Here is a 22867-nt window from a genome sequence, read left to right as displayed (position 1 = left end):
GAACTCTGTATCCAGTAGTTTGCTTGGTTCCATTTATTTCATTCATGACTGGTTTGTCTCTGCATTTTGGGTGCTTCCCTGTATTTTGTTTCTATGTATTAGGTAGAGCTGCTATGTCCCCTGGAATTGGTAAGTGGCCTTGTGTAGTATGTGTCCTGTAGGGCCCAGTGCCTTATTAGCCTCCCATGTCCTGAGCTGGGCACTCTAGGTGCGCCCCTTTGTGGGCTGTGCGCACAGCCTTGTTGTAGTTGAGCCTTGATTGCTATTGGTGTCTCTGGGAGGAACTGACCTCCAGGCCATTTGGCTGTGGGGACCAACTGCGACTACAGGAGAGCTGCTGTGCAGGAAATACACCCCCATGGAGCAGGACTTGCTTCAGTGGGGCTTTGGTGCCGAGTCTGCGTCTTGAGTGTGTCGCTTGTGGATTGTAGAGTTGTAATCTGGTATGGTCTGAAGCTGTTCACCGGGTGCACTGGCTCTAGGGCCCCCAGGGAGGTGCCCAAGCGAGACCCTGCTGTGAAGCAAGGCAGGCTGGCACTAGTGCCAGGTCTTAGACCTTTTATTATAGGTTGGGGGCATGCTGTCACCAGCTGCAGCTTGATTTTAGGAAAGTCTGCAGCCTGAGCCAGGGCAGGCCATTCATATGGAAAAGCTGCTGCAAAGTTTGGGTGGGGCTGCAAATTGGATGGGGCGGGGTCTCAGGGAATCACTAGGCAGAGCAAACAGGGCATCGCTGATGGAAACTCAGATATGGCTGCCAGTCACCCCTACACTAGGGGTGGTCCCAGCACAGGAACAACAACCCTCTGAGGACCCATCTGGGAGAAAGCCACCCTCTGAGTTCCTACCCTGATGGCAGACAATTCAGCTCCTCCCCTTATGTGTCTGGGTCCTCCAGAGCTGCTGCCCAGCACGGGAGCTCAGAGGAAGAGGGACCTTGTAAGTTGATGCAGGGCCCTTTAAAAGGAACACGTCTCCAGCAGCCTCCATGTCACTCAGCCCCAATCCCCGCTGGTTTTTACAGCCCAGTTACAGGGACTTCTCTTCCCAGCTCTGGGGGTCTGGTGTGGGGCTGGGGCCCTTGCTCCTCATGGGAGGCCTCCACAGAGAGTATCTCCCTCCTGATTAGCAAAAACCACACCCATGGATGTGCTGCCAGTCTCTAGGTGCTTCTCTCTTCTCTAGTTGTAGGACTTTCCATTCAGCCAGCTTCCAGGCAGTTTTAAATGATGGTGGTTCTGTATTTTAGTTATAATTTCGATGTGGTTGTGGGAGGCGGTGAGTACAGGCATTTACCTATGCTACCATCTTGGTTCTCTCTCCCCTCCAATATTTTAATGAATCATTCCCATCAGCATATAAACATGCTCTTAAATAAAAAAGCCTCATACTTCTCTTCCTTTTCCAATAAAATGATAGTTCCTATTCTCTAAACTCACCTCTACCAAAACTGTTCTTGTCCAGGTTCCCATTCAAAAACCCTGGGATCATCCTTGACTCATTTTCTCATCCTCTCCCCCATTCCAATCTTTTAGCAGATCCAGCAGACTCTACAGTCCATGCCACCATTACCTGGCGTCCCCCCAGCTGAGTGCCACAAGGTAAGTCAAATTGGGCCATTACTCTGCTTAAAACCTCCAGATGTTTGCATGGTCTCTCCCTCCCTCCTTTTTATTGAAATGTAACCTTACCAGAGACCTGCTGCTATAGAAGATAGCAGCCCTTCATACCCTATTTTACTGTCTCCTTTATCAGGTTTCATATTTTAGTCACAGCACTAATCCCCATCTGACTCACTGAGTTTATTTTGCAATTAGGAGAGGGGGAGAGACAAGGGACAACCTCATTTTCCTCACTGCTATTACCATGGTTCTGTTTGTTGGGGGGGAAATCCCTTTGCTAATATGTAGTTTTTTTTACCTATTTACTGAGGTTGGCCTTGGCTCATTCTGGAATTCAGGCTTATGACAGCCTCCTACAGACTAACTTCCCACCTTCTATGGCTACGTTTTCTATGGAAAGCTTAGGATGTATGTACCTTCTGTCTTTTGTGCACCAGTGGGAGACACTTAGTTTTGGTCTGCAATATAGCATGTACTCTTCTAAAATTCAGGAGGCTTAAAAGTAAGAAATGATGGACTTGTATAAATTACCTGTTTTACCAATGAGGCCATTAGTATTTGAACTCAGGTACCATAGAGCCTCTGGCTGTAACCCATTATACCATAAACCAGAGAGGTTTAAATGACAAAAAGATAACGTTTTAACATTACCAGACCCCATGCTTGATGTAGATATGTTTAAGAAAAAAGTACACTGACAGAAACAACACAGTATTCCTTTTATACAGCTGAACTGGGCACATAGTGAAGTGCGCTATAAAAATTCCACGTCATTATCTCCAAAGGAAATCCTCTGTTTACATGGTTTTACATATTAATTACTCTAGAAAGTTTCTGAACTCTGTTTAGTAGCAGATCTCCTTTCTTGATAGTTTCTTGGTACTGCCAGTTCTTGCTATCAGGTCTATAAATAAATTCAAGAAAAAAAATGAATTATTTATTAGTCACATGACTCTGAACAATAGTTGACCTACTTTTAAAAGAAGGCACTTAAGCACGTCCCTAAGTGAAACAAGCCAATCAGAGAAAGACAAAGGCCCTATGATCCCACTCACGTGTGGAACTTAACACCAGATTGCCCAAGGAAGTCATTTTGACTGCTTTTTAATTTCAATGAGAAAAACAATTATGTATATAAGGACACAATGTCTTAGAATTTTGTGACTTTTTGTACAACATATAAATGGGTTTATTAATAATTGTAGTTACCTCCCCCTTCCTTCATTTCCGGTATATATATATGTGTTATACCTATATTGCCCAAAAGCAGTCATTTTGACTGCTTGGGAAATTATGACTCTTATTATTGAATTGAGTAAATTTCTTATATGACCAGTTCGGCTCTGTATTGAAGTAAGAGTTTTCATTTTTTTTCGATTACCGTCACATGATAACATACAAGTACATGATAAATTGTCGATACTTGATAAGTTGCAGTTGCTCAATAAGCTAAACTAGTACTTGTTATTCGAATCTTTATGCAGTGATACTTGTTCTAATAAGGTGTTTATTGTATTTCTTTTGCGCCCTAAATTCATGAAAGAAATGTCGAATAGAAGTGAGTTATTGGAAAAGCTAAGGAACGTAAGTGAAGAGTGCTCCGATATTATTCTTTCACAATGCAGTCATTTTGACTGCTTTTGGGCAATATAGGTATATACTAAATTTCAGTCTTTCTAGTGTTAATGAACAAACTGAACTAACAAGCAAAACAGAGACAGACTGATAGATAGAGCAGGTGGAGGGATTGAAAAAAAACAAAACTCACAGACAACAGTGTGGGGATTGCGGGGATGGGAGGTGGAAGCAGGCATAGGGGGATAAATAGTGAAGGGAAAAAATGAAATATAATAATGTCCCTTATTATGGGGAGTATTACACAAACTGAAATGTACCTGTTGGTTTCCACTATTTCGTTCACTTTATCTATTTTGCAGTGTAGTCTCCCAGCAGCAATAAATCTGGAGAGTTCCCTAATGAGAGAAAAAAAGCCTTTAGCATCTGCCTTATGAGGAACCTTAGGAAACTATAAAGTGCACTAAATACACGATTCAATTGTCTTACAAGGTAACAGAGTTCCCTCCATCCTTAGCTACTGAATGTCTAGAGCAGCGGTTCTCAACCTGTGGGTCGCGACCCCTTTGGCAGTCAAATGACCCTTTCACAGGGTTCACCTAAGACCATCCTGCATATCAGATATTTACATTACGATTCATAACAGTAGCAACATGACAGTTATGAAGTAGCCACGAAAATAATTTTATGGTTGGGGCACAACATGAGGAACTGTATTTAAGGGCCAGAAGGTTGAGAACCACTGGTCTAGAGGCTGAGAAGATCTCTGGTGTATTACAGGACTATCCCCAAAAAGTAAGTCACCTGCCAGCATAAACATGACCCCAGAGGTTCATACTCAGATGGAGTGTAGGTGGCAATGAATGAAACCATTCACAGCAAGTTTTTAGAGCTACAGAGGTCCTCAGAGATAGACACTGAGCGGGGGGGGGGGGGGGGGGGGGGGGGGGGCGCGAGGGGGGGAGCAGAAGGAAAAATAACAGGATACGGGATTTATTGGGAGCTTGAGGGCACTTATTAAACTACCCAGTTTCCTTCAACGTAACTGTTAAGGAGCAGGTAACTCTCAGGATTTCCAAAATCCTAGAGAGCATGAAGGAGGAAAAATAATAATATGCTACAATAAATTAGGACCAGGAATGCAAAGATGATGGGTTTAATGTGTTGTGAATGTAAAAAAGGTATTTGAGACTCTATATCCATTTATGACCCAAACCTCATAATTAAGACAGCTATTTAAACAATATGGTTATAGTTACACATATACCTTAAAAACCAGCATAGTAGTGAAACTCTCTAAAGACAGTCTACCTACTACTATATGACAGAGGAAAAAATGTAAATGCTAAGTAATGTATAAAAGCTATATGAAGACAGCTCTATAATGCTGCTAAAGAGAATAAATGAAAAGATGACTGCTTTAAAATAAAAATCTATTTATGTTAAACTTAGAGATTCATACAATGAGTCCTCCTAATCAAGAAAAATCAGATTTCAAATAGAAATTAAGTACCAGATTATTCTCCCAGATAGTAAAACAACTTGATCCAAGCACATAAACACCAACAGAATCCAATTTCTAACAAACGTGCTATTGCAAACCAATGGGGCAAGGTTGGCTTAGTCAATAAATGGTGTTGAGAGAACCTAAGAAACCACATAAGAAAAATGGATAAACTTGATTATGTAAAGAGAATTTCTACATAGGAAAATACCATCAAGACCAAGTCAAAAACTAAAAGACAATGTGAATAAAAGATGTTTGCATTATAAAGTAGAAAATACTACAAATAGGGCAAAGGACATACATAAAAAAATCAACTTCACTCATTAAAACTGCAAATTAAACCTACAGTGAAATGCCACTGTATTGGGCAGGACAAAGTCTAAAGCACCATTAAGGAAGGTCAGGGGTAAACACCATGCCTGACACTTACCGAAAAGCAAGCATTACAAGTAGATGAAGTGTGTAAAGTGTGCTGCTCTGACTTGTGCTTTAAAAGAAATGATCAATATCGTAACTAGTTGCCACTGGTCAGTCACTGGTGAAAGATGCACTATGCCTTGAATTAAGTTATGCTACTAAAGATTTTAAGCTAGAGGTTATCCTATACTAGCAAGAACTGTAATGTTTATACAGCATGCTTTATTCTACAATTCAACCAAAATATATGTGATTCAATTGCTAGTTTTTGAGTTCTGTTAACTGAATGGCTTTAGGTAAAATCTAAAAATTAAACAGCTCAGTCCAGCCTGGCAGGCGGGGTTCAGTGGTTGAGCATTGACCTTTGAACCAGGAGGTCACAGTTCTATTCCAGGTCAGGGCACATGCCCAGGTTGCAGGCTGGATCCTCAGTAAGGGGCAGGCAGGAGGCAGCCGATCAATGATTCTCTGATGTTTCTATCTCTCTTTCCCTCTCCCTTCTTCTCTGAAATCAATAAAAGTATTTTTATATGTAAAAATAATTAAAATTAAACAAGATCAGCATTGTTTCTAAACTCATTTATATTTATATTCCAGGAAAACAGTTGCAACTCTTATTCTGGGACTGAAGTACACAAAGAGAATTACACAATCAAGTTCAATCATCGCCAGCTTTCGTAGTCCTACCCAAAGCTATAGAACAGGAAAGAAAACCTCTCAAGAAAAATCTTGACGTTCTGATTTAGGAACAAGATACCAGGCAGCCAGATACAGACAACTACACTGGATTTGACTTACAAGCAAACTCTGACTCAAGAATGCCCTCTGCTGAGCTTAGATCTACTGTTCGGCTCTGGAGCCTGACTGCTGACAATTCCGCTGCTCCTTTCCATCCCATTGTCACCAGACCAGCTTAGGCAGCGGGAGATGAAGACCCAAAGAGATCCTTCTAGGCTTAGCTCAGTGGACTCCTGTACATCTCACACTCCATCAAGTACAACTAGGCCACTCGTTTCTCAAACACATCCCTAATTTACTTGTGCTATTCCATCACTTCCTATTAAAACCCTAAATATGCCCACAAGAAGCCATCTGTGGATGTGTCCACTTCTCAGACACCTGGACCAAATACCAACCCCAGTTACGCTCATTCTAAACTCTGTGTGCCAAGAGTAATCTGGGCACAACAAGTTTCATTCCTAATGCCCTAACTCGGCACTGAAGTCCCATTCCCTGTTTTAAATCCTATCAACAAGCCCTAGCCAATATGGCTCAGTGGATTAGAGCATCGACCCTCGAACTGAAGGATCCTAGGTTCGATTCCCAGTCAAGGGCATGTACCTTGGTTGCAGGCTCGATCCCTGGCCATGGTCAGGGTGCATGCGGGAGGCAACCAATTGATGTCTCTCTCACATTGATGTTTATCTCTCTCTAAAAATCAATGAAAAAGTATCACTGGGTGAGGATTAATAAATATAAAATAAAAAGGATTTCACCTAGCCTGGCCAGTATGACTTAGCAGTTCAACGTTGACCCTCAACCCATATACCAAGAGTTTGGATTCCCAGTCAGGGCACATGCCCAGGTTGCTGGCTTGATCCCCAGTAGGGGGTTGGGCAGTAGGCAGGTGATGGGTGTTTCTCCATTTCCCTTCCTCTCTCTAAAAATCAATAAAGGATTTCACCTAAAATAAATTTTTATGGTGGGAAAAAAGAACCCATGAAAACCCAGGCTTGAAGCAGGTAAAACATGGCTTTTCTAGGGAATAACAATTAGAGTTGAGTGGTACAACCTTTGTCTCTAGAGCTGGTCTTGGAAAAGGAAAAAAACAAACAATTCAAATACCACCTACCTCGAAATGTGGCACGTGCTTTGAATAAACATGTCATTTAAATGACTTAAAGAATACTGCAGGGGATGTATCTAAATGGCACTGTCCTGCTTCAGATGTTACACTGAATTTGAGCTTCACTTTGCCCACAATTAGTGACGGCTTTATCAGCACCGCCCCACAGTTAAACTGAGGAGGGACAGAACCCGCCCAAGGCCACGCCGCTCTTCAGTGGCCGACTCAGAAGGAGAAGGCAGGCCAACCCCATCTTCCACGTATTTGCTCACTCCTTCCACTGATTCATGAAAACCATTACTAATGGCCATCCCCCACGCTAGTAATTAACTCTCATGGTCACCAGGCTAATCTCACAGACTAGTTAATTCAGAAATGAAACAACAAAAACAATCTAGGGATACCAGCCTTCTTCCTTGGTAAGGATACTTTTTAAAAAACAGAAACATTACTACTAATGCCTTTTTTCTTTAAAGGAAGGGAGTGTGGGTGACACGGTAAGATCTGTACATTTCACTGAATGCACATATTACCTCAAAACAAGCCCATAAGCAAATGCTGATATACATGCTGAAGTTTAGGGATAAAATGAACAGGAGTCTGAAACTTACTATGAAGTAGTGAAAAAGTAAGATGGATGAACAGGTAGGTGATAAAGCAAATATAACAAAATATTAGACAACTAAGGATATATGGGAATTTACTATAATTCTTCAGAATCTTCTGCATGCTTTTTTTTTTTTTGAAATATCAGGAAAAACACCACTGAAAAGGAAATGGTCTTACTTCAGTGAAATGCAGCCGCACGTAACTATACAAACACCATGTTGTTTTCACTGTGGCCACTGAAAATTACACTGAGAACATTAAAAGACGGCACACATTCTGAACGTCTACGTCTCAACTACACTCCCACTGCCCTCGTCCAAGCCATGTAACATCTCCACGAGGTATTCTCTTGGTCTGTGTGAGACACAGCACGGAATCACATCACTCCCATGCTTAAAATTCTCCAATGGCTCCCCACAGCACGGAGACTCAAACCCAAGCGCCATACCATGGCCTACGGGCCCCACACAAACTCTCCAACAGCCACCCCTTTCCTCACCACCATGCTGAAGCCACACACACCTTTCTATTCCATTTTATTATCTCCGTAGACTCATTTCTATCTGAAACGACCCATATATTTATTTGCTTACGTGCCGCCTCTCCTCTACAACTACAATAAAAGCCCATGGGATCTAAAACAAAGCGAACCATATTGTAATGTCGTAGCAAGTATCTGAGGAATCATTAAAGGGCTACAGGCACCATATTTAACAGCCTATCTGACCAGAATTGGAGCAGCAGCCTAAAAACTGGAAGGCATTGAAATACGACCTAACGTGAACTATAGGATAGTGATCTAGCGTCATTCCTGCCGTGGCAGGGTGGTCCAGAAAGAAGGAGCCGAAGACTGCTTTGGTTGCTAACAGCTGGTCTAACACCTTTTGCAAAATCACTTACCCGCTCTACAACTCTGTTAATAGAAGGGATTCGTCATGAAGGCAGAGATGACAAATATAACTGTTTTGATAATAATCTTAAGAAAAATTCTTAGATTTTTTTCTTAATAGAGGGAAGCATTGTAAACAGGAAGAAAATGTACAAATTCACACATCAAAAGGTAACTAAAAACTGAGTTAGCATGATGTATGTAAACTTACTGATCAATGAATTCCACGCCAACACCAAAGGCTTCTGCCATGTAGCCGAGGGTTAATGACCTATATGATTCCAGCAGCTGGCTGTAGGCATGAATTCTCATTTCTCTCACATAGTACCGGTAATGAGGAGCAAAAAGCCAGTCCTTTTTCATTTCCTGTTCCACAACAGCTGTAATGAATAAGATGACAAATTTTAACTATCCCTTTCAGATAAATAGATAACTAGAGGACACATTTACAATATAAGAATTAATAGCCTTGATCTATAAAGAGCTATTATAAGTAAATAAAAAAAAAGATTAATTGAACAGTAAATGGTACACAGGACATTTATGAGCAATTCATGTAAGTACAGATTATTTTACTGAGTACTACCAATCACTGCTCTAAATAGTGAAGATATGACAGTAAACCAAAAGACGAGATCCCTGCTGCCACAGAAACTACATTTTCAAACAGCAGAGAGGGGTGAAAAAATAACAACTCTCAGAGACTACCAAGTGCTGTTAAGGAAAAGTGTTATGACGGGTGTGACGAGGAGGCCTCCCCTGAACTGGGGTGGACAGGGAAGAGCTTTCTGAGGAGCTGGCCAAGCCGAGAGCAGAAGACAGAGCAGTGCGATGACAGGAAGGTCCCAAGGCAGGAGGAGCCTGGCTAGGCTCAGGTATCAAGTGTACCCAGGAGGACAGATTCAGAAGGTAGCAGGGAGACAGTGACAGGGCTATGGAATGTCAGAAAAAATCAAGAATATATAGTACTTGTGTTTCTAGCTTGAACAAGATCAAAATCTCTGGAGAAGAAACAGACTTTGTTTTATTTTTGAAGGTGGTTTTGGGGGGAGGTCAGGAGTGGGACGGGGTTTTGGCAGTGTTCAAGTGGATGCACCTATTAGACAGTGAGTGAAGATATCAAGGAAACGGTTATGCACTGGTCTGGTGCTCGATGGAAAGTTGGAGGCTGGAGGCTGGAGGCAGGAACTTGGGAATCACTACCATCCAGGCGTATGATGACAGAATGAAGAGAGAGAAAAGGGCAATGACTAAGTCTAGGACAGTCAGTGCTAGAGGTCTCACAAAGGATGAGGCCATAAAGTTGTGGCAAGAAGAAAAAATGGTCAAGATCAAAGCAGAGAGGAAACACAATTTAGCAACATGGAGATTGACGGCCCTAAACACGAGATGATGTTCATTCTCACTAATAAAAGAAATAAATAACCCTGGCCGATGTTGATCAGTGGTTCCGAGCATCGTGGGTTCGATTCCTGGCCAAGGGCATGTACCTGGGTTGCAGGTTTCATTCCTGGCCTCAGTCAGGGAACGTGTGGAAGGCAAGTAGTCTGTGTATCTCTCTCACATTAATCTCTCTCTCTCTCTCCCCTCCATCTCTTTCTCCCTCCCTAACACTCTACCACAATCAAAATGAAATGTATTTACCCTTTGCAAAATTCATTTTCTTGAATTTTTTCCTAAGGAAATAACAAACGAATATGGAAAAGATGCATTGTAAACAAGTGTTCAAAACAAGGTTGCTTATAACAGGGAAAAATTAGGCACATAACTTTTTATCAGTAAGGGATAAAGTATGGCACATCTAATACAATGAAGTATTAGGTCTTTAAAACAAATGAAAGCTACAAGGCGCACCACCTGTACTATCTGCCACTACACACACTCAGAGCCTGAAAAATGACAGCCACTTAAAAACACTGACTCAATGACCACCTATTTGTAGAGTGACATGAAAAGATAAACACATTATATTGTGGAGAGACAAAGAAACTACTTAGAAAAACAGCATATACAGTGCACCCACATGTTTAAAGGTGTTCCCAGTATCTCTAAATGCCACTGCCCCTGACGGAAACACCTGAAACCTGCTAACAGCAGCTGACTCTAGGCCAGGGGTGGGCAAACTTTTTGACTCGAGAGCCACAATGGGTTCTTAAACTGGACCGGAGGGCCGGAACAAAAGCATGGATGGAGTGTTTGTGTGAACTAATATAAATTCAAAGTAAACATCATTACATAAAAGGGTACGGTCTTTTTTTTTTTTTTAGTTTTATTCATTTCAAACGGGCCGAATCCGGCCCGCGGGCCGTAGTTTGCCCACGGCTGCTCTAGGCAAAGGACCCTGGCAGTCATAGGTTAGAGAAGGCCTTCTTGTATACATGTGTGCATAGACATTGTGTGATTTTTTTTGAAGTACACATAAATGAATAAAAGGTCTGGAAGGATATGTAACAAAATCTTAAATTGGTTATCTCTGGGAGAATGTTATGTGTAAATGTGTATATGGATTTGGGAATAGGATGGGATACAATACCGCTCACTTTTTCAGTTTTGTTTGCTTTTAAATATATTTTTATTGATGGGGGAGGGGGAGGGGGAGGGGTAAACATCGATGAGAGAGAATAATCGATTTGCTGCCTCCTGCATGCCCCCTACCAGGGATCAAGCCTGCAACCTGGGCATGTGCCCTGACCAGGAATGGAACCATGACCTCCTAGTTCATAGGTCAATGCTCAACCACTGAGCATACCGGGCAGGCAGTTTATATTTAATTTCTAAAAACAATCAGGTATTACCTTAAAAAGGATGCTGTTTCTTTTTTCACATGAGATATTTTAAAGCACAGTCTATGAATATCTGGAGAAGCAGTTTTACAAAGCCAGAGAAACCCTGGGGTCTCACTATACGAAAACAATAAATAATACGATAGATGACTCTGTCATGTAAAGAAAATTACTATGCTGTCTTCTTCATTTAACATATCTGGGAGATGTATAAAATTGGTGAAGATAAAAAGTTTCACGGGAAAGTGTTGAAATAAAAGGTTGCTAATAGCGATGGGTAGAGTGGGAGGAGGTTAACACCCTACCCATTCAGATTTCCAAAAGCCATCAATTTCATTACCCTAGGATAGCAATCCCCCCCTTTCTTTTAAATTATTACTATTATTATTATTATTATTATTATTATTATTATTATTATTACTCGGGGGGAGAGGGAGAGAGAGAAACACTGATTTGTTGTTCCGCTTATCCATGCATTCATCGGTTGTCTCTGATATGTGCCCCGACCAGGGATTGATCCCATAACCTTGGTGTATCGTGACAACACTATAACCAACTGAGCTAGCCAGCCAGGGCTCCCTTAAATTACTGATTTAATTAACACAATAGACATTTACACAGAGCACTCAATAACATACCTGGCTATGCTGGTGCTGAGGTCACTACAAATATTTAAAAAAAAAACATAAAAGTCTGCTCCCAATAACTCTAGTTAGCAGAAGAAACAAACTCTAAGAAAAATATCACAAAACAATATGTTAAGTTTTAAAAATGAGGTATATGCCAAACAAGCACATGAAAAAATGCTCAAAATCATGTCATCAGAAAAATGCAAATCAGAAATCACAAGGTATCACTTCACACCTGCTAAGATGCCTATAATTAAAAGCTACAGCCCTAGCTGTTTTGTCTCAGTGAATGGAGCATGGGCCTGTGGACTGAAGGGTCCTGGGTTCGATTCCAGTCAAGGTAACATGCCCGGACTGTGGGCCTGATCCCCATTAGGGGGTGTGTAGAAGGCAGACAATCAATGATTCTCTCTCATCATTGATGTTTCTCTCCCTCTCCCTCTCTCTCTCTCTTTCTCTCTCCCCACCCCCCTTCCTCTCTGAGATCAATAAAAATATATATATTTTTAAAAAGCTACAATAATAAGTGTTAGATGTGGGGAAATATGGATTCTCACGCATTGATGGAGGGAACGTAAAATGGTGTGGTTGCTTTGGAAAAGTCTGGCAATTGCTCAAAACATTAATCAAAGAGTTAACACATAACGCAGTAATTCCACTACCAGGTACATTGCCAGGAGAAATGAAAACACATTCACACTAAAACTTGTACAAAAATGCTCATTAGAGCATATTTCTAATAGTCAAAAACTGGAGATAATCCAAATGTCCATCAACTAATCAACACTAATAAAAGAGAAAAATGGTAATTGGCGTACGAGCTACCCTTTTCATTGGCTAATCAGGGCTATATGCAAATTAACTGCCAACTAAGATTGGCAGTTAACTGCCAACAAGATGGTGGTTAATTTGCATATGTAGGCACAATGCAGGGAGGTGAAAGGGAAAGCAGGAAGAAGCCCCCTGCCACTGACAGTGATCAGAAACCCAGGGGGGAGCTAAGAGCTGGGGGGCAGGGCAAAGGCGGCCCTGGGGCCGCCTTTGCCCTGCCCCCCAGCCATGATCGGAGAATCAGGTGCCTTTGCCGCCCTGGCCAGTGATAGCAGGAAGTAGGGGTGGAGCCAGCGATGGGAGCTGGGCACGGTCGAAGCTGGCAGTCCCAGGAGCTAGGGGTCCCTTGCCTGGGCCTAAAGCGAAGCCCACGATCGCGGGGCCGCTGCAGCTGCGGGTCCCCGCTGCCCGGGCCGGACGCCTAGGCCAGAGGCGTCAGGCCTGGGCAAGGGGCCGATCCTGTGATTGGAGGGTGATGGGGGTCAACGCCTGAGGGCTCCCAGTATGTGAGAGGGGCCAGGCTGGGCTGAGGGACACTCCCCCCCCACACACACCCAGTGCACGAATTTCGTGCATCGGGCCCCTAGTGAATAAATAAACCAATTGCAGTACATCGATTCAATGGAATATCATTCAGCCATGAAACTAAGTGAAGCACCGATATGACACATGCTAAAACATGGATGGCCATGAAAGCATTGTGCTAGTGAACGAAGTCAGGCACAAAAGGCCATGAAATGTCCAGAACAAGCAAATCCAGAGAGAAAGTTTAGTGGTTGTCAGGGCCAAGGGGAAGAATGGGAAGTCACTGCTAATTCATACAGGCTTCCTTTTGGGGTGATAGAGATGTTCTTGAATTGACAGTAATTGTTGTGTAACCTTGTCCACATACTAAAACCACTGCGTTATACTTTAAAATGGTGAATTTTATGGTATGTAATTTATATCTCAATAAAAGGAAGGGGCATAAAGTAAGGACTCCAGGACTGCAGAGAAGGTATGTGCTCTGGCTGAGCAGAGTAATGACCAGGAGATCCACAAGCATGAGAAAGGGAGAACAGCAATTCCGCAATACAACCTTGTGGGCAAACACATCTGCGCACGCACAAGAAGGTAAGGCCGAGCAAGTACTTCAGCATGCCTGGAGGGCCCTGTTCCCGTCACATGAGGCAGAGTCTGAATTCTCATAAAGCTGCCTAACACTTACGCATCGATAAAGCTCTCCATACACACTGGACCGAAACCCACTCCGAAATAGAATGATCATCATTTAGAGCGCCTCCCACCCCAACTTTGTGAATGCCATCTAACCATTTAACCAAATATTTTCTGAAATTTGCAGCATTAACAAGAGAAGTATATCAATGCCAAGTTCTTTAAGTTTTAGGATCTCCTGGGCAAAAGATTAGCCACACTGATCAAAGGCCAACAGCTATTTTCTCATATATGTGGAAAGTCACCTAGGTTCTCTGACAACAGGATCAGGATTAAGATGAAAACAGATAATCAAGATGAGCAACTCTGTCCTTACCTAAGGACTGGAAGAAAACTGAGTAGCGGCATTCGTAGAGTGAAAACAGATATTGCCGAACGGCTGGAAGGCTATGCAGCACTTCAAGAATCTCTGCTCCTTTAATAACCTAGGAATTAAAAAAATATATATATGCCTTAATGATTTTTTTGTATTTAAGTTAGAAAAGCATCTTTAAATGGGAATGTTAAAGATTCAGGCATTACCTTTTCCCTGAGGTCTGGTCTTTCTAAGGCAATCATGCTGACATAGACAGTGTAAGTCACAAAGGTTTTATAATCCATGAGCTCATAGGACGTAAATGTTGAAACAGTGTCAAGGAAGAGTTCAGCTGCCTGTTTGAAATCACGAATAGCCACACAATAAAGACCTTGATATACTTTTAGGCGGTTTCTCCTGTCCCAGTCTCCTCCTTCCTCTATTAAGCTATAAAATAAAAATCAGTAAGGTCAAATCTAGAAATAGAGAATGCCACTTTTTACAAGTTTTAAGTTATTTTCAAAGAGGAAACAACTTTTAACAACTCAAAAAAAAGGACGTTTAAAAAAAAAAAAAGACGTTTAAGAAAAATATTTTACTAAATATATAAATTATTTGACCAAATTTAGTAATTGTAGTAAAAAGAAAACAGGCAAATTTCTTACATTAATCTCTTGCTATAGCATCATAATTTAGAGAGAATATAACCCCCCTGCTAACAAGTACCTTTTGGCCTTTTCTGTGTTTCGAGTGATAAGATCATTGTCCATATAAAACAAGCCAATCCTGAGGAGATAGAACACAATATCCAGTCGGTGACCTAATGCCACAGTTTTGTCATATGTCTTGCGAAAAGCTGTCAGAGCACCCTCCTGTCAAGAAAATCAAGGCAACAGGTGAGAAAAGATTAGAAGTTTCAAAAGCTATCCGCTATCTGGGATTTTCTTAACAATGGATGGGGGTGGGGTGTTGGGGGGTATAAGTAGGAGTAGAGATGAAACAAGATGGCCACGAATTGGTAATTGTTGAAGCTGGGTGATAATCGCGCAGGAGTGCATTAAACTATTCTCGCTACTTGCATCAAGTACAAAAAAATACACCAGATATGGCCAAGGACATCTAGAAGACAATATGCATTGTGTAATAAAATATTTCCATTGCTTTAAAATATGAACCTGGACAAAATCATGTGTTCATAGTTGGTACTTTTATTATATATCTGACTTTGTTTTATGTAGTTATTAGTTATACCTCATAAATTCATAAAAAGGACTGGCAGAAAAGTAATGGGTACACCCAGCACTTAGATTCTGGTTTCTAAAGACTATCCCTCACTAAAAGAAATCAGGGATCCTAGGAAAAATAGATGATTCCCCATTTGGAAAGAAAAAATAACAGGTGAGCCTGTGGCATCTTGCTGTATGACTGAGATCATGTCAAAAGGACAAGGAAGCCTTCTTGAAGGAACTCCCACGAACAAATCTGAAACGAATTGAGCACCATAAAGATTAATAACTATAATCAGTGGTAACACAGTCAATAACAAAAATCCAGTAAGTCCATGATTTAGTAATTTAAATAAAAAACAAACAACAGAGTAAACAGGAGGGGCCTTGGCAGGGTAGCTCAGTTGGTTTGAGCATCAAACCGATACGCCAAGGCTGTGGGTTCGATCCCCAGCCGGGGCACACACATGAATCAACCAATGAATGCATAAATAAGCAGAACAACAAAAATCAGTGTTTCTCTCTTTCTCTGCCTTTCTCTCAAAAAAACAACAACAACGAACAACAGAAAGCTGTTCTTTTTAGAATGGTACTTGAAAAACATACATTAGAACATCACCAATTTACAACCTGCCTGATATTGATTCAAGCATGTTCTCATTGAAATCCCCAAGACCTGATTCAAAAGCATGAAGTTTCTCATTCAGACCCTGGACACATGGGGCAATGTCCCAGCCCTCCCTCACTGAGACACAGTGCGCTCTCGGGCTGGGCTGGTGTCTGCAGGGCCTGAAGCTCACTGCGTGTCAAAATGGCCAAGCCATGGGACAGGGCCATCAAGTAGCCACCCTGGAAGCGACCCAGACGCACAACCAAACAGGAGCACCTGGTGCATGACTTGACCATGTTTTTGGAGGAGCATTTGGTAGGGAAGAAGTCTTTCGGGAACAGGCTGAAATGGTGCAAATGAAAACTGAGGACACTGGGCACTCTACAGATGCTAGAGAACTGTCCAAAACAAGTATCCTTGGGAAGCTGCATCCCGATGACAGATCAAAGATAACCAAGCCTTCGGAAACTCTTATTGCTACGGCTGACTCTAATCCTAGCAGGCGACCAACTGGGTGATCCCATCCATCTCTGCCCTCGCCCTGGCCCTGATGAACTGCCTCTAACCGACAGATGACTAAACACATCCCCAGAAGCCACTGAAAGAAAAGACTGCTTTGAATCAGGAAGAAAGAAGCCAGTGTTAACTACTTCGACCGACAGAAACCTTCACCTGAAAAGGTTAATACCTGTTTCCCTTTACTCCTACATTAGAAACAACCCAAACCAAAAAGAACTATTCTGTTCTCTCTACTCTTGAACTTCTGAAGTGTGCCTTTTTATTCATCAACTTTATTTCAATGTTCCATGACTACCATAGGCATGATCTTTTAAAAATACACCTGGCTTTACAAACCAACCAACAAAAATATTCACATGTAATAATGAAGATCTTCTTTAAAACCAAACCACAAACACAACCTAGAAAACCACACAACCCATTAGTTTTTTAAATGTTTTGCATTTTCCAAATTTTTCCCATGAACAAATCTTAACTTTATAATCAGAAGAGGAAAACTTGTTTTAAATTTATTTTAACATGTAAGCACTTTGTGCCAGGTACTAATCTAAGCTCTTTATCTTTAATCTGAATAAGCAGAAACTATCGTTATCCCTTTTTAACAGATGAGGAGACTGATGGTCCAGTAAATCATAACTGCTGAAACAAGAAACAGAACCTCTCTTATCCAAGAGCCCACAATATGTACATTTTTTATATTAAAACCATGTCATCTGTCATCTAAATACTTCAGGGTACAATGCTTACAAGTAAGGGCAAACCCCATCCTCTTAACCAGGGGTCGCCAACCTTTCGGACCTCATGGACCACGGGTTGGCAACCGCTGCTCTTAGCCACCATTACACAACTACTAAATTTTTAAAAAATTTAAAGATCCAATACAGCTGGGTATCCCTCTCACTCACCGACAGTGAAGTATAAATTAGGAGGTCTGCTTAGTGGAAAGAATGGCCACACGTATTAAGATAAAAACTGTTCCTTGTCCCAGCAATTTCATGGCACAGAATATACCCTAGCAGGGGGCCTCAAACTACGGCCCGCGGGCCACATGCAAATACAAATATTGTATTTGTTCCCGTTTTGTTTTTTTACTTCAAAATAAGATATGTGCAGTGTGCAGAGGAATTTGTTCATAGTTTTTTTTTAAACTATAGTCTGGCCCTCCAACGGTCTGAGGGACAGTGAACTGGCCCCGTTTAAAAAGTTTGAGGACCCCTGCTACAGAAACAATAGCAGACATACACAGGCATGCTTTTACAGCAGCAACTTGCAATAGCAGAATCAGCTGAAAAATAGCAGAATCAGCTGAAAACAACATCCATGCCCATCAATAGCTGAACAGCTAAGCAAACTGTGGCAGAGCCCCACAATGGACTGCTAGTTAGCAGTTAGCCAGAATGAGCAAGATTTATGTCCATGAAAATGGGAAATCACTCAGAAATAATGCTGATTGAAAAAAAAAAAAGTAAGCAGGACAATAAAAATACACCACTTAAGATTTAAACACAATACTACCTAATATCTCTCTCTCTCTCTCTCTCTCTCTCTCTCTCTCTATATATATATATATATATATATAAATATATATATATATATATATGCCTGTAAATGAACAATAAAAAGAACTAAAAAGGTTATAGTTGAGGAGGTACAGAACAAAGAAGAACGAAGTAGAGTTTTAACATTAACTGTTCTAGTTTCTTATAAGGAAACTACTCCTTATTTAAATAATCATTTTTAAAATGTCTTTCCAGAACCAATTCTTCCCAACCAAGATACGTAAGAAAAGTGAACTACTGAGAATGATCCCAAATTTTGTAAAAGCAGTGACGGAGCTGGAGAGCATTATGCTCAGTGAAATAAGCCAGTCAGAGAAAGATAACTATCACCTGATCTCACTCATTTGTGGACTATAATGAACAGCATAAACCACTGAACAAAAACAGATTTAGAGACAGAGAAGCATCGATCAGATGCTCAAACCTCAGAGGGAAGGTAGGGAGGGTGGGGGTAAGGGGGAGAGATCAACCAAAGGACTTGCATGCATGCATATGAGCCTAACCAATGGACACAGACACCAGGGGGGTGAGGGCATGAGGGGGGGTGGGGGGGGGGCAATGGGAGGGATAAAGACACATTTGTAATACCTTAATCAATAAAAAGTTTTTAAAAAAGCAGTGAAACAAAAATCTCTGCTGTCCCCTTGTTTCTCTCGGCATGGAGAGAGCCGGGCAGCGCACACACCTGCTGCGGTTGGTGGGCAGGTGATGGGATGCGGCAAGAAGACTACTAGCTTTCTTTCCTCGTCTTTGTCCTGGTTCACTCGTGCAGGGAAGCATGTAGGTAGTTACCTTCCTAACTTTGTTAAGAGGAGGTGGACTTCCAAACAAGGCACGATGAACCCACACCAGTGCCCGCTCCGGACCCCACAGCGAGCGGCAGCACCTGCACTCACCTTGTCACCGATGCGGCACAGGTACTCGGCCTTGGTCATCATGGCATCGCGGATCTCGCTCTCCCCGAGGTTCTTCTCTGCATCTTCCAGCTCCTCGTCCAAGCGCTTCAGCTCGTCCTCGTTCGCCTTCTTCATCTTACTGAGCAGGTCCACGTCCACCTGCCAGTCCAGGGATTTGCACAAGGCTTCGTAGTAAGGAGCCATGTCTGAGAGCCAGAAAGAGGGACGTGACTTATGAGTGGGCCACCCCAGTCCCCCACCCGCGACCAGGAAGGGAGCGGGCGGCGCTGCAAAGGGCTGGGCAACGCGCAGGTGCTCGCTGCGGGCAGGTGAGCGCCAGGGCCCGTCCCCTCCGCCAACCTCTGCGAGGGCCGGGGGACAGGCACCCCCGGCTCGCCTCGGGCGGCTGGTGTTCAAGGGGAAGGAGAAGCGTGTCGATGCCCATAGACTCTGTCATAGAGTCACGTGTGAAAGTAACACCGGCCAGGGCGCTGACTGCTACGAAGGACCGGGACCGACCCCCACCCGCCCCTGCGCCCGGAAAGCCTCACTCCCCCACAGGCCAGCCCAGCCCAGGCCTAGGCCGCTGACTCGGCGGCGCGGGCCTCACTGTTGTCGCGGACGGCCGCCATCAGCTCGTCGCGCACGGCCGCGTCCCCGCGGTGCTCCGGCAGGCTGAGCAGGAAGCGCAGCTGCGCGATGCGCAGGTCGGGGTTCTTGGGCAGACCCTCCTCCTCCAGGTTCTCCAGCGGCATCGCGGCGGCTCAGCAGACGGCGACTCAGCGAAGACCCGCGGCGGCGGCGGCGGAAGCGGAAGCGGGCGGAGTCGGCGAGTGCGCCTGGCCGCCGCCAGCCGGCTTCCGGGCCCGGGTCCGCCTCCGCCCGCAGCGGCCCCTGCTGGCCACCTCCAGGATCGCCCCGCCGCCCGCGCCGTGCGCGCGGCACTGAGCTCTCCACCCGCGATTCCCCGAAGACTTGGGGCCCAAGCCCGAAGTCCCATTGCGTGAACCTCTTCCTCTCTCCCTTTTTAGCTATTTTACTTTTCATTCCGTTTGTAATTGATAGGAGCCGACAGTCTTTTGAAGGTTTGGAGAATATAACAATAACAACAAAAATTAAAATCACTACCACAATTTGTGGAGTCCTCCCTGACTCTTTTGGCCTTTTCCTTTTATGTGCATCATCTCATTTTAATCCTCTCAATACTAGGAGGTAGTGCTATCAGCCCATTTTGTAGATAAGAAAGCGGAGGCACCAAGAGGTTAGGGAACATAATCAACCAAGCTTAGGTAGCAGCTGTGCAGAAATGGCTGCATAAAAAACCTGTCTGTAGCTGGAAAACCCATGTTCTTCCTGCTGTTCTAAGAAAACGGCACCCAGAATCCCAGTCGTAATACACCATGTTGTTTATGCATAATTTAAATCACTGCATGCCTGCATTTTCAGCCTCTTTCTACTCATGTTGCTACATCAGCTTCAGGTTTGGTCGTTATGTGAAATCCCATCTAGTGGATTTACATAATTTACTCTTACTCTTCCCCCTTTAGAGGCGCCTGTAGTTTGCTAGGGTTGTGGTTTTCCTAATCTAAACACTGAGATAAACACCACTGGATGTATAGGTCATTTTATAGTTTGCTTTTTTTCCCTTAGCAGATTAATAGACCAAAGGAAGAAACATTTTTGTGATTTTTGAATATTTGATATGTCAAATGGTTTTCCAAAAGTTTGAACCAGTTTTCACAGCCAATGAGTGTATTTGGGACTGCCACATTCTCACCAACAGCAGACATTACCATGTTTTTAATATCGTAGTTGTTTTGGTAAAAACAAAATAAGCATTTTGAAGACAACCCGAATGGTAGAGAAAATATAAAGAACACACGAAAGAATGACTAGCACTCCACTAACAACAATGTTAAACTATTGGTGAAAAATGTTCTAAACATCTTTCATTCAATCAACAAACATAATTGCAGGACTGCACAGTAGTACCAGGCACTGTTCTAGGCACGAGGGACACCGCAGTGAAGAACATGAAGACGCTGCCCTTGTGAAACTTTCGTTCTAGAGACATTTAGCGTCACTGAAACCCACCTGGATATGTTAAAAGGCTCACATTATACTTGCACCTTATAGACTGTGTTGTTCACTCCGCTATATAGTGGAGATATCGTTCCATGCCAATATATAAATGGAGTGATATCATCATCTCCAGTCACCACAGAGGATGCCATTATTTTTATGTACCAACTTTTCCCCTGTCAATCCTTAACTGATATCAATTTGGGTCATTTTCATTTTTTTCACTCTTATTACAAATACCACAGTGTTGATCAGCTAGGAGCATATATTTTCACACTTGTGTAGTTAATTCTTAACCCAAATCATTAGAAGTGTAATTGCTGAGTAAGAGGGTCTGAATGTTTTATATTTTGACATATCATATAAGGACTAGAGGCCCAATGCACGAAATTCATGCAAGAGTAGTCCTTCCTTCCCCCAGCTGCCGGCACCAGCTTCCCTCTGGCACCCAGGACCTGGGCTTCCCTTACAGCCCCAGCTTTGTCCAGAAGGTCTTCTGGAAGGACGTCTGGTCTAATTAGCATATTACACTTTTATTATTATAGATTATATATATTATTTTTCCAAAAATGATATAGCAATTTATTAAACAGAGAACCTTTGCCGATACACTTTTAGCAACCATCAGCCGTTCTGAGCTTTGGCGACAGTAGCAGTGTTGCTTCTCCTTACCCTTTCATTATTATTATGAGGTTGAATTTCTTTTCACATTTGTACTAACGACATGGATATTCCTTTTTAACGAAATGCCTTTTTCGCCTTCTCAGTTCCTCTATGGAATTCTCCTTATTGATTTTAAACACTCTTTATATTTTCTGTTAATATTAATCCTCACTCAAGGATATTTCTTGATTTTTAGAGAGTGGAAGGGAGGAAAAGATGAGGAGAGAGAGAGAGAGAGAGAAAGAGAAAGAGAGAGAGAGAGAGAGAGAGAGAGAGAGAGAGAAAGAGAGAGAGAGAGAGAGAAACATCCATGTGAGAGAAACACACTGATTGGTTACCTCTGGCAGGAGCTCTGATAGGAGTGGGGATTAACCATGCAAACCAAGTATGTGCCCTTGATGGGAATCAAACCTGTGGCCCTTCGGTCATGGGCCTAAGCTCTAACCACTGAACACACCAGCCAGGGTACTCTTTCTATCTTAAGATACTAAATGCTTGTCAGTGGTGCAAATTTCCCCCTAGTTATTTCTCTACGTTTTTGTAGCAGTAGCAGTGTTGCTTTTGAAAATTTCACATAATTTGGCCTGCGGGGACCAGGCCAAAAGCAGCAGTCCGACATCCCCTGAGGGGTCCTGGATTGGGAGAGGGTGCAGGCCAGGCCGAGAGACCCCACTGGTGCATAAATCCATGCACCGGGCCTCTAGTTGGATACAAGACCACAGACTCAGTATTAGGTTTAAAGGAAAACCTGTGTACCTAGTGACTAATATAGGGAAGGTGTTTAAATTGTACATGACTGGTACATTCTGGCTTCCAAGTCTCCTAGTCTAGATTCATAACCAAACTTAGGTTGCAACTGCCAGAGGATCTACATGACAGCGGATTCTAGCATCTCCCCCGACGCAGATGCGATGCCCTCCCAGGAGGCCTGCTCTCCGCTCAACTCAGAGGAGACCAATTTCCGGTCAGATCTGTCTTTGCTTTGCTTTTAGCACCCCGTTACCACTAATTGCTGAGGAATCAATTGAACCCTGAACTGTTGCAGCGATTTGCTTGATCAAAGCAGCTCTTTGTCCCATAATGACAAGTCCTTA

At 42.8% G+C, this 22867-nt stretch overlaps 1 protein-coding gene across 1 annotated transcript; it reads right to left on the bottom strand.

Annotated features, from left to right (window-relative positions):
* Positions 1-2322: 2322 nt before the first annotated feature.
* Positions 2323-19854, bottom strand: PSMD6 (proteasome 26S subunit, non-ATPase 6). The gene is made up of 8 exons (XM_059663072.1): positions 19639-19854; positions 19029-19234; positions 14945-15090; positions 14446-14665; positions 14240-14348; positions 8677-8845; positions 3518-3595; positions 2323-2526 (listed from the first exon to the last, which is right to left on the bottom strand). The coding sequence occupies exons 1-8, from the start codon at positions 19781-19783 to the stop codon at positions 2430-2432; spliced, it is 1170 nt and encodes a 389-aa protein (XP_059519055.1). The 5' UTR covers positions 19784-19854; the 3' UTR covers positions 2323-2429.
* Between the last annotated feature and the right edge of the window lie 3013 nt (positions 19855-22867).

The sequence above is a fragment of the Myotis daubentonii genome, chromosome 14 (assembly GCF_963259705.1).
Source record: "Myotis daubentonii chromosome 14, mMyoDau2.1, whole genome shotgun sequence".
NCBI classification, from domain to species: Eukaryota; Metazoa; Chordata; class Mammalia; order Chiroptera; family Vespertilionidae; genus Myotis; species Myotis daubentonii.
Note: the sequence above shows the minus strand (reverse complement) of the source record. Positions and strands in the feature narration are given on the sequence as shown.

Excerpts from the sequence above, each read along its gene's own strand:
- PSMD6 (XM_059663072.1), bottom strand. The coding sequence starts at position 19,783 with ATGCCGCTGGAGAACCTGGAGGAGGAGGGTCTGCCCAAGAACCCCGAC. Across the intron at positions 15,091-19,028 it reads TGTGCCGCATCGGTGACAAG|GAGGGTGCTCTGACAGCTTT; the intron begins GTGAGTGCAGGT and ends TTTTCTTGACAG. Across the intron at positions 14,666-14,944 it reads AACACAGAAAAGGCCAAAAG|CTTAATAGAGGAAGGAGGAG; the intron begins GTACTTGTTAGC and ends TTTATTTTATAG.